General features: G+C 39.8%; 1 protein-coding gene across 5 annotated transcripts; it reads right to left on the bottom strand.

Annotated features, from left to right (window-relative positions):
• Nucleotides 1-5,134: 5,134 nt before the first annotated feature.
• LOC115124435 (insulin gene enhancer protein ISL-3) lies at nucleotides 5,135-11,748 on the bottom strand. 5 transcript variants are annotated; one of them, XM_029653863.2, is made up of 6 exons: nucleotides 11,588-11,748; nucleotides 10,963-11,152; nucleotides 10,240-10,502; nucleotides 8,709-9,004; nucleotides 7,884-8,051; nucleotides 5,135-7,565 (listed from the first exon to the last, which is right to left on the bottom strand). In XM_029653863.2, the coding sequence occupies exons 1-6, from the start codon at nucleotides 11,643-11,645 to the stop codon at nucleotides 7,449-7,451; spliced, it is 1,092 nt and encodes a 363-aa protein (XP_029509723.1). In that variant the 5' UTR covers nucleotides 11,646-11,748; the 3' UTR covers nucleotides 5,135-7,448. The 5 variants fall into 5 exon arrangements, with proteins under 5 accessions (XP_029509723.1, XP_029509725.1, XP_029509724.1 ...); XM_029653865.2 differs by having other exon boundaries at nucleotides 8,721-9,004; nucleotides 11,588-11,739; XM_029653864.2 differs by having other exon boundaries at nucleotides 8,709-9,001; nucleotides 11,588-11,739.
• Nucleotides 11,749-12,075: the final 327 nt, after the last annotated feature.

Here is a 12,075-nt window from a genome sequence, read left to right as displayed (position 1 = left end):
TCCTCTCTTCCTCTCATCCTCTCCTCCCCTCCTTAATCAAACAATCTGGGGAGTGATTGGATTTTAATGTCACTGGGTCCAGTCATAATGGTGTGATGGACGGATGGAGGGGATGGTCGGCAGGGCCCTGTTGGATTGGAGCAACATGTCAGCTGCTCAACCCCACCCAGGGTTGGTTCCATTAATGGTATTGCTTCATTTCTTAAAGTGGCGGTAACACCGTGGGAGCTGGGTCACCGTGGTTGGTAGAGCCAGACCCTGCAGATTCTGTTCTGCCCAGCTGTCTTGTCCTGGACTGGGCTATTACTGTAACAATGGAGGCAGGCCATCCCACGAATACAAGGTGATTCATTCAGCAATACTATTTCAGTCAGTGGTTATGAGATATGAGTCAGAGTTGGATTCATTTGATACCATTTAAAAACCTCTCCTGAACAGACATGAGATTGACCCCAACCCTGACATGAATAGGCGTACCAGAGCGTCTAACCTATCATTTTCTTTGATGCTTATCTTTGATGCAGTTGTTTTTTCCCTTCACTAAGTGACTCTTCCTCAATGCCTCATTGTCTCACAGCAATGACAGGTAAATAAATATATAATGTATTTCACAACTAACTGCCTAATAACAGTTTGGTTCAGTGGAAAGGGATGTAGTATAGCTAACCCTTCACTGTGTTTAATAGGGAATAATTGTTGAGTGGGTGGCTTTGACCTTTATTTCTCCTCTTAATGGGCGTTTGTGTGTTTTGTTTTTGCGCTAGATTTATGGTGGGTGGGGCTGGGTGATTTACGACGCTCTGACACTGTCGGCAGTGGGACCAGAGTGACTGACTGTACTCTGTGTGTGTTCCAGGTGATCCCATGCAGTCTGGCCACCAGCCCGGTGAGCTGTACACACATATGCACGGATGCACATACATGCACATAAACACACACACACACATATAAATTAATACACGCATACACGCATACAGACAGACAGACAGACACAGACAGACAGACAGACAGACAGACAGACAGACAGACAGACAGACAGACAAGACAGACAGACAGACAGACAGACAGACAGACAGACAGACAGACAGACAGACAGACAGACAGACAGACAGACAGACAGACAGACAGACAGACAGACAGACAGACAGACAGACAGACAGACAGACAGACAGACAGACAGACAGACAGACAGACAGACAGACAGACAGACAGACAGACAGACACAATATCTCTGTTGCCTCCCCTGTGCTCTGGTGACCTGATTCTTGGCTGATATAGGAGTTCAACCCTGTTCAGTTCTCTTATCTGTGCTTTCTGTAACAGCCCCCCACACAAACCAGGACATCTATAGTAGGATATAACACACACACACACGAGGTCATCTACAGTAGGGTATAACACACACACACACACACACGAGGTCATCTACAGTAGGATATCTGACCATTCCTGGAGCAATACATACTGTCAATTGAATATAGAGTTCAGAATATATAAATATGTCTAATGATATAGCCTATATAACTGCTGGGTGAGAAGAGAATGTGTTGACTAGTGTGTTTTTATGTTTTTCTCATACCACACCAACTAAATGTTAAAACAAGAGCTACGGAATACTTACTGTGTTATTATGCCATTGACAATTATCCCTGTATGGCCCAGGCCTTCTCCTCCTCCTCCTCCTCCTCCTTCTCCTCCTCCTCCTTCTCCTCCTCCTCCTCCTTCTCCTCCTCCTCCTCCTCCTCCTCCTTCTCCTTCTCCTCCTCCTCCTCCTTCTCCTCCTCCTTCTCCTCCTCCTCCTCCCTCCTCCTCCTCCTCCTCCTCCTCCTCCTTCTCCTCCTCCTCCTCCTCCTCCTCCTCCTCCTCCTCCTTCTCCTCCTCCTCCTCCTCCTCCTCCTCCTCCTCCTTCTTCTCCTCCTCCTTCTCCTCCTCCTCCTTCTTCTCCTCCTCCTCCTCCTCCTTCTCCTCCTCCTCCTCCTTCTCCTCCTCCTCCTCCTCCTCCTTCTTCTCCTCCTCCTTCTCCTCCTCCTCCTTCTTCTCCTCCTCCTTCTCCTCCTCCTCCTTCTCCTCCTCCTCCTCCTTCTCCTCCTCCTCCTTCTCCTCCTCCTCCTTCTTCTTCTCCTCCTCCTCCTTCTCCTCCATGCTTTTAAGGTTGACAATATCTGAATAATTACTTCATGGTGTCACTTTCCCATAAAAGCAGCATCCATTCCTCCAGATCGATAGAACACAAGTACCCAGTATTACACTGGGATGTTGACACCCACACACACAGTGCTCTTTCATTATCTGTGTAACCTAAGATGATTACATTCTTGTCACTAGAAGTTAAATTGGCCATTACCCATCTAAGATGAATTGGTCCTTAAATGTCCTATTTAAGAGACCTGACAGGAAGTGCATGGGGGGAGGAAAAAGTGCAAATACTCAGTGGTGTTCATCATTTATTTGTTGACAGATGGAGTCAAAATGACATTTAGCTGTGGACAAAAAGGAGGATCCTTCAAAAAATATGTACAGTATTTTGACAAACCCATTGTAAGCAGGAACAATAATATTATCTATTGTATGTGATGTAGCTAGTGATAGTGAAAATTCCTCTGTAAAGGGGACACATTACTTCCGTAAACTCCTCCCAGCCTTTTCGTAGTCGATTAAGGGTCAATAAGTCGTTCTCATTCTCTGCATGGATCACATCAGTGGCAACTGCCATTGCTCATCATTTAACCTGATTTTAACCCTTAGTTTTCATTGTTATTCCTCAGTATACAATGTTGCATGCTACTCTCTCCTCCCAGCACTCTTATTTGTCTCTTTTAAAACGCCCCATAGTCTCTATATTAAATCAAGCTGTCAGAGTGATTCCCTTGAGATGTTGGACTTGCAGCTTTTCCTTCCAGGTCAGTATGGCGGCCTCTCTTCCACGCTCATGCCTTGGCATTCATCTTTTAACTGCAAATGTGTATAGGCTACTATTCAATAAACCTTAAACGTTAAATGTATCTGTCATTATTTTTTATACAAAAGTTATTATGGTTTTATTACAGCCCAAAATATGCATTATTAGTTTGTATTTGGCTCTTTTGGTATTACACTAATTAGCAGAAGAATGATGCCAACCACACATCCCTTCTCGGTGTAGAACATTGGTGAGTCAGGTCTGGGCCACTGTAACCGGCCGCGCTATACAGTACTGCTCCATTCACTTCGCACGGCCGCTGATGGGACTGGGACAACACGCTGGAATCTATCCAAACAGGACCTGCTATTCGATTTCACAAGTCCAACCAATTAGATTGTTGCATCACACCTTGACTTATGTAAATTGTTTGGTGTATTCAATCATTCATGATGTGGTACAATGCCCTTCAGAAGAGTCCAGTTGCACTGAGTGACCAGGTAGCAACTAAATGCCCTCTGTTATTTTTAGACCGAGACAGTTGGCAGGCAAGCAGGCCTTATTTTCTCAAACACATTAATGAGAGGAGTCAATAAAATGTGAATTATATATATTATGCAAGTATCCGCTGAACTAAAGACGCAATCACAGATGCAAATGCAAAGGTAGGCTATATGACTGGATAAATGGATTGAAATAATTCGAGTAATTCTTTACTCCTCTAAAACATAACTATTCATTTTCTGAATGGGATCAATTTATTGGTTGACAGGACTAGCTCAGAAAACGGGTTGTCATTCGGTTAGACCATATATTGTTGTAATGTTGAAATTCTGGAGTGTCTCTCTAGTTCGCAATTAATACATGTAATTTATTCCCTTTCTCAGTGTGTGTGTGTGTGTGTGTGTGTGTGTGTGTGTGTGTGTGTGTGTTGTGTGTGTGTGTGTGCGCGCGCGCCTGCTCAGAACGCTCCCGGAGCGGGTGTTAGTAGTGTTTGTTGTGGTTCTGGTTTAAGGCAATGGATAGACACGCCCATTGAAAAGCTGATAAAAGATCAACAACAGATACTACATAGATGTTGCACCATCTTAAGTTTTTCGAACGTTCCAAACTTTGCGTGCATGACTTTTCTTGAATGTTCTGTTTACACTGGCCAGTCGTTTTCATGGAATTTTGTAAATCATTATTTTATATTTTCTTTTGCAATTAGTGATTAAATCATACAGGCCTTAACTGGCGCGGTTATCAGCAAGCTCAAATGGAAACGTAATAAAATAAATGTAAATATGCAATGGTCTTCTCCAGGCTGTGCGAAGCATAAATTAAAGCGAATTCAGGTTGATGTTATAGGATTATGTGATGGCTGTCGTGTGGTATTTAAAAAAGTCTAATAAAACATGATTTTATATGATTAAGTTTTTTTTAAATGTGGTAAGATATCAATAGATATGAGAAGTGTAGGTTAAAATCCATATGAAATTCAACCAATTCGACAGGATATTATGCAGTATTTTTGCTGCGGCCTACTCTGAAATTCCTGCAATGAAATAGGTCAGATTGACTAAGGTTTGATAAAGTTCACATGTTTATTTGACCTATGATCTCGCTTAGATTTTTCGATTGTGTTTGAAACAGCCTACCAATTCCAACAGAATTACCATAGGCCTATCCTTTTCCCACACTATTTTGCCTACTCTTAATTCACAATCCAAATCAAACATTCCAGGCATTTTGAGTGTATAGGGTTGAAATGTGTTTTACCTTAAAGGGAAGAATAAAACTTTGTAAATGTTATGAATCTACAGTATAATAAATGTGTATCTAGGACATTTGTCTCTTGAAACTTTCCTCTCCAGGCTAGATGCACCAATATTGTTATTCCTCTGGTTATCTCCGGTTATCTCTAACAGGCAGCATTGTTTCCTGCAACGTCTCTAAAACAGCTCAATTACACATCTATTATCTACCCATTGTCATTCAAACTTCCGATTTAGAGACAGGTTTTTGTTTTGTGTTTTCAGTTGTTTTAATTTCATTAGGAATGCAAATGTTTATATGTATGTATGTATGTATGTATGTATGTATGTATGTATGTATGTATGTATGTATGTATGTATGTATGTAGTATGTATGTAGGTAGGTAGGTATGTAGGTATGTAGGTAGGTAGGTAGGTAGGTAGGTAGGTAGGTAGGTGGGTGGGTGGGTGGGTGGTAGGTAGGTAGGTAGGTAGGTAGGTAGGTATAGTTTTAATTTCATTAGGAATGCAAATGTTTATGTATGTATGTATGTATGTATGTATGTATGTATGTATGTATGTAGGTAGGTAGGTAGGTAGGTAGGTAGGTAGGTAGGTAGGTAGGTAGGTAGGTAGGTAGGTAGGTAGGTAGGTAGGTAGGTAGGTAGGTAGGTGTGTCCATATATAAGTATGATAATATTATTACAGTGTATAAGCCCATGTGGGCTGGGAATCATGAAGATGCAAGACACTATAATGAAATCAATCAATCAATAAATCGTAGGCCTAGCCAATAGTTGAGTTGAATTAGGATAGTGATGTTTAATACATATTAAATTAAATCTACAAGATATAGTTCCATTCATGAGTCTATTTTGATCCTGTGAAAGTATTGTCAGACATTAAAATAATAAGTTAGACCCACTTTTAAACGGAATTTATAGCCAACTACAAATGGGATAATTAATAATAGTCTATACATTTCGTCTTAGTCTACTGTATTTTTTTTGTTAATTGTTCCTATTATCTCAAATTATTTGATGAGTGCTAACTAATTGTGCCCAGGTAGCCTAGTCTTTGCGTAGCCCGGTTAAAAACACGCAAAGGTACTTGGTCTGAGATGTCATTACTGAGACGTCTGACCCGTGCGTAATAACGCAATTGACTGAGTGGAATGAAAATAAACTGTGGCCAGATTAGGGTGGGTTTACGAGCTGGTCTCTCCCCTAAACTAGCTCTTTCCAAAGAGAGCAGTGGGTTTGTTGTGGCTTCATTCAATGTATCGTTTGCAGGTGATGCCAGGCGCAGATAAGAAGCCGCCGATCCTTGTTGGCTGTCTAGACTTGTGATTTAACCAGTGAAACTGGATTGATCACAACAAAAATTCGCTCCTAGAAAATAAATGACCAGAAGCCAATCCACCTTAATTCCAATCTCCCAGCATCAGAAAAACGGTTATGTTAAGCATTAGGTAGGCTGCGCAAACCCTCAAATTGAGGGTGTCTTATTTACTTAAAAAATATATAATAATATTATTGTTCATTCCGCATGCAAATGTTAAGCTCCAATGTTTTTTAAAGTGAAAATGATGAAATAGCCTGAGTAAAAATAACATATTAACATGATTATAAATATTTCCCCCAAATCAATAGGCCTATCAGATTAGCCTGATAATAGTCATAACATTCAACATTTATATGCAAATGCTTTCATCAATGGACCCTCAGTATTCGATCATTGACGTTTTCATCCATCCTTTTGTATCGCAATTTTAATAGGCCTCTTTTTGCAGTGGTTTAAAGCCTAATGCAGGGATAAATAGGGAACTTATTCACCTTGTTAGCACAATTATCATTTTGATAAATTCAAAAATATATTGGTGTTTGATTTGTTGCATATAGACCTACACCTATGTGGTTTAGAAGCTCGGGGAACTGGGGGCCTATAAGGTGTGCGTGAAGCATACTCATTTTGGGAATACCTTTGGTTGAAGGTTTTGATGTCGATAGCTCAAATAACCACTGGTCCACTTGATTAACTGCATGCAACAGGCTGAGTGAGGGAACGAGGGTGTAAGCCTAGTGAGGGAACGGGGGTGTAAGCCTAGTGAGGGAACGGGGGTGTAAGCCTATCTTGGGAAAATCTACAAGAGTTTATGCAAAGACTGTGTACCTTAGACATTATAAAGATTTAACAGTTTTATTTTTGATCAGTTATTAATTCCTTTATGAATCGTTGTCCTGACAATAAATAACAATAACTTACTTTTGTTAGAGAGGCTCAAACAACCTGCCGTCTTCCTATTAAGATCAAATATTTAACAACAAGAATCTGTTTTATATAATCTTCGGAAATCATGCTCCTTTTTAAGACAAACACACGAGTCTATGGGCTTGATAACGAAATAAATGTATCAAAAATCACATAAAGATACCAAGACACGACACGTTCACAATGAATTGCAGAATGTCCATCTGGTTCGACATCAAATGGCTCCAATGTAATATGGAGGGAGGCTGTTTTGTAAATCCATCATGAGAATCTTCTATCTTCTTTCCGTTCATGCAACGAAGTTCGTTTTTGTTTTGTCACTGATATCCTCAAAAATGCTGAACTGTCTTAAGAAGAAGGGCTTTCGTACGCGTTGCTTTATAGTGCCGTTAGGTAATTGTTCAAAATTGAGAATATGTCACTTTCCATGTCCGAAACGACTCCTCTGTCTTTAGGACGCTGTGATGAGCTGGTCACATGCAGGGGACCGGGGACCGGGGCGGGAACATGCTAGGCCTGGAACCGAGGCTGGTGGCCCGGTCTCACGTCTCCACGGGACTGGGTACCATGCTGTTCGGGGTGTCGGGTAAGTGCGATGACAGAGAAGTCACGTCGCTGCCGGAGGAGTTTCCCAATGAACCCGATTCCGAGAAAGACACCTGTAATGTGCAAAGACAGTGATGTCAAAATAAATCTGTCCTGGCTTTGTTTAGGCTACGAATTTTGCCACTTCTGACGTTGACATTTGCCATTTAACGTTATTAATTATACATTTTAAATTGATGACATTAAAGTGAAGAAAAAACTATGAAAATGTCATCTAAATTAATGTGTGTGTGTGTGTTTGCGCGCGTGCGTGCGTTCGTGTGTGTGTGAGAGAGTTTGAATGTGTGTTCGTGCGTAATTACGCGTACCCACATGTGCACCTACATTAGCATTTAAGTATAGAATACCCCAGTGTGTCTCCTCTCTCTTACCAGTTGTTGAAAGGCCGGCTGGTCCAGATCACTCTGCAGGGCGAACTCGCTGAGGGCCTTCCAGGGAGGCTGGTAGGTCTGCACCTCCACCGAGTTACCCTGCACCGTGTTGTCGTGCCTGATAGGGCTTCTGGCAACCAGAGGCGTACCCGTGAGCCCCTGTAGACTCTGATACGAGATTAGAATAGGAAATCCAAATTAAATTTACACTTTGGTAGAGGAAGAAAACCATCAAATTCCCAGATCAGAATGTCAGGATTTTGTTCTGTAGTCTTTGCTTTCCAATACAGGTCATGCACAATTAAATTCTTGATTAATTATTTATTGGCAGGTTGAATACAGAAAAACAATAATGAAAGAACAGCTAGTGGAAATGACCGGCCTCGGACCAAGGGTTATTCAAGTGTGGCACTGGTCAAATCATTCCAGAGAAACGAATTATTTGCATTTAAAAGGTAACCATTTGGCCACAAGTACTTCTTTGCTGACCAACCTGGACTCAAGGGTAGACGTAACATAGTAAACGAAAAAAATCTTGGCGACTTATATTAGTATGATATGCACGTTTGGTATGGTATTCATTTGTGGATGTCTATCATCCATTTCGTATAAAAGGTTACGAATTACAATTCGTATGATATGTTACTAATTGCAATTCTTATATCCCGGATTTTCGTTTACTATGTTATGTTTAGTCTATGAGACCAGCCTGTGCTGACATACCTCAACTATCGCAAAAAATGTAAGGATTCAACGATGAACCAAACATAAAGAAAAAGTAATAGGCTAATAGAAGTATAAAAAATATTTCCGAGATTAACTTACGAAGATGCTTACAGTCTTATCACTGTGTTGCTGCTGCTGAAGTTGCTTCATGAGAATAGATCTCTTTTTGTCTTTGCATCTTTTATTCTGGAACCAAACTCGAATAACCCTTGGGCTGAGGCCGGTCATTTCCACCAGTTGTTCCTTCATTAGCGCATCTGGCCGCGGATTGGCGTTGTAGCAGGTCCGTAACGTGTGGAGCTGCTTCTCGTTCAAAACGGTTCGCACTCGTGTTGTCTTCTCTGACTGCTTGTGGACGTGGTTTCGGTGTGGTGCCCGTACTGTCACCGGCTCTGCTGAAGAGAGGCGGAATTATATTTAATAAAAAAGGAAATTAACTAAAGTTTGAATTATATTGTTATTATTGTTATTGTTATTATTAATTATTATTATAGTCTATGCAAATGCGTTTTTTTCCTGGAGTATGTTTCTTGCTATATGTTATATAGACCGTTAATTACTCTTATTAATCTAAAATTTAACTTATTCAACTCTTGCCATGCGTTATAATATATATATATTTAGAGAGAGTACGTGTGGAGATGGAGATACTGTTATCGTAAATATATATATATATGTATATATATATATATATAATATATATATATATATATTTAACGATAACAGTCTCTCCATTCACCCGTACTCCATTTGATCTTGGTATTCCCCCCTAAAAATACATCGCCCATATTGAGCAACAATTATGTCTAGGCCCCAATGACAATGTAATTCTAAAAGCATGTAAGCTTTATTGCATTATAGTTCAATAGGCTACAGATTCCCATCCGCGCACTATGACACACTCCTTGTTTATGTCATGCATTACGTTTTTGTTAAATTTAAAAGGAATAGTCTATTAACTATTACAACAGCAACTGTGTGTAGGCCTACTCGTTAATTTATATCTACTACAATTATTTAATTTTCACATTAAGAGATTATCTGTAAAATCGTATTTATTGTTACCCAGATGATCCTGATAGGCCTAACGTCAAGGAGTAGGGATTAGCCTAATCTTTGAAGTTATTATAGCCTACTGTATTTGTATTATGGGTCAACACTATTAAATAGTCATGTAAATATCAAATATCAAATATCAAAATCCTTAAAAAATCCAACGTCACTTATGTTCAAAATCTATCCATTTTAAAAGCTTGGTATAAAAATGAAATCATATCTCAGTGATTTTCCATGGAAAAGTTTAAGGGTCAGTCTGATATTGGTCGCCTATTGCCCAATATAGCCTAGTTATTGACATCTTAATGACTCAAAGCTTGCATCGGATTTATTTTTCTGGAGTCTACCGATCGTTATGATCATAAAATTAGGCCTATCGATAATTCTAGGAAATATATTGAGAACTATTATTATCAGGCTATTATTATGATCATTAATCTAACAATGAATATCATCATTCTGATTATCATGATTGCCTCCATATTATTATTATTATTATTGTTGTTCTTCTTCTTCTTCTTCTTCTTATTATTACAGAAGTCAGTGGTGGTGTTGTTTTGGATGTGCAACTGACCTGCTAAGTGTAGTGATCTGTTGGAGTGGATATGTCCGGGGCTGATTGGGCTTCCGGCAGAGCTTCGCTCCATTAGTAAACTGTGGTCCGCCCGACACAGCAGCTCCTCGTCCCGGAGAGAGAACTCATCCCCCGGCAAGAGCTGCCTGCTACATACGGAACATCTGAAACACTCGATGTGGTACACGTTGTCCCGGGCTCGCATCACCAAATCACTGCTGCTGAATCCCAGGTTACATTTTGCACATTTTATTCCAAATAACCTGCAAGGAGTAAATGAAACAAACAAAAAATATTGAATTAAACAACAACTTCTAACAGCCATTTGATTTGTTGTTACTACAGTTTTTATTCCAAGTTTTACATTACTAGGTCTACTTCGAACGTCAGAAACAAGGCTAAGATAAATATTACTGTGCATTGTTTAGCCAGGACCAAAGTATAAAAGCTAACTTTAACGAACTATTTTAATTGTAGAAAAGCGATGAACTACAGATACATTTAGCATTGAATTACACAGATTTAGCACACTTTTTTTTTATAAACCTTCCAAAACAAGGATATTTGTATTTTTAGGCCTAATAAGCCTCTGTGATTTAGGTACAAGTCTTGCATGTATATGGATATACAATATATTAGTTTGTAGGCTACCTCCTCATTCACACCAACGTTAAAATACGTTCAATCACTAACAAAATATATCCAAAGAATTTCAATCCCTACCTTACATAATCTCTTTTGCAATAGGTTTTTCCGTCCCGTACGAAGCAAGTGCATGTCTCATCCAGGTACTGGTTGCACTCTGCACACTTCAGGCAGGCTGCATGCCACTCCAGGTCCGGGGAAACTCTCAGAATGTACTGGTCATGTATCTGACTTCCACAGCCTACACACATCGCGAATCCGGACTTCTCTGCAGAGAGCACAGACATTGTAACCATTCTTTCCCATGTACACAGTTAATGACACCTTAAATCACACTTTTTGAGAGCCACTGGCCTACATGTCACTTCTTCGTCTTAAATGGTCTTATACAGAGCGAAATACTCCCAGTTTCTCACTGTATTACATTCCAATGACTAAAACCTGTTCTGAAATTACGCACAATCGTTTTAAAATAAATGTAAAATAAAATGAACTATAAACAAGAAAAAGTCCGCATTATGGATAATAAAACAATACCAATACGAATATATTATATTTGTTTTATGCAAATAAATTTATGAAATACGATGGCATTTGAATGCGATAATAGAATATGATTTCATTTCAGAGGCTAGGATTTGTAGTGTAATCTACAACACTGGGAAAAGCGGATAAAAATACATGCAAAAAAAATGGCACTTACTTTTGGAATGATCCCCCATATCACCCAAGAAAGAAGAGTTGAAAATAATATCCACCATACAGGAATGATGACGGGATTGCGATAAGATGCAGAAAAGAAGTAAGAAGGAGAAGAAGAGGAGAAAGGAGGGAGGTGAGTAGCCTGTGCCTGGCTGTCTGATAACTTCAGTTCGGACTGTGGGACGGCCCCGGGAAGAGGCGCTGCAGTGTCCCACACGCTCTCTGACGTCACGCGTAAAACTGGACATCCATTCGTCCCACATAACATATTCCCACTGTCATATCAAGTCTCACTAGAGATTTTAAAGAATTAGATAGTTCAAAGTGTTTATGTAAATGTAAATGTAAATGTAAGGTATTTGGGGGCTTGGATATTTGCCTACGTTTATGGTGAGCTTTTTTGGTTGATGCATTATTTCCTGACAATTACTGTTAATTATTTTAAATCTGTACACTTTTATTAGGCCTAAATTGGAATTGGAATTAGCA

This window comes from Oncorhynchus nerka, linkage group LG27 (assembly GCF_034236695.1).
Source record: "Oncorhynchus nerka isolate Pitt River linkage group LG27, Oner_Uvic_2.0, whole genome shotgun sequence".
Taxonomy (NCBI): domain Eukaryota; kingdom Metazoa; phylum Chordata; class Actinopteri; order Salmoniformes; family Salmonidae; genus Oncorhynchus; species Oncorhynchus nerka.
The sequence above is the reverse complement of the archived record's forward strand: the minus strand, read 5'-3'. Positions and strand labels throughout refer to the sequence as shown.

Excerpts from the sequence above, each read along its gene's own strand:
- LOC115124435 (XM_029653863.2), bottom strand. The coding sequence starts at position 11,645 with ATGGTGGATATTATTTTCAACTCTTCTTTCTTGGGTGATATGGGGGAT. Across the intron at positions 11,153-11,587 it reads TATGGGGGATCATTCCAAAA|AGAAGTCCGGATTCGCGATG; the intron begins GTAAGTGCCATT and ends TGCTCTCTGCAG. Across the intron at positions 7,566-7,883 it reads AGCCGGCCTTTCAACAACTG|GTGTCTTTCTCGGAATCGGG; the intron begins GTAAGAGAGAGG and ends TGCACATTACAG.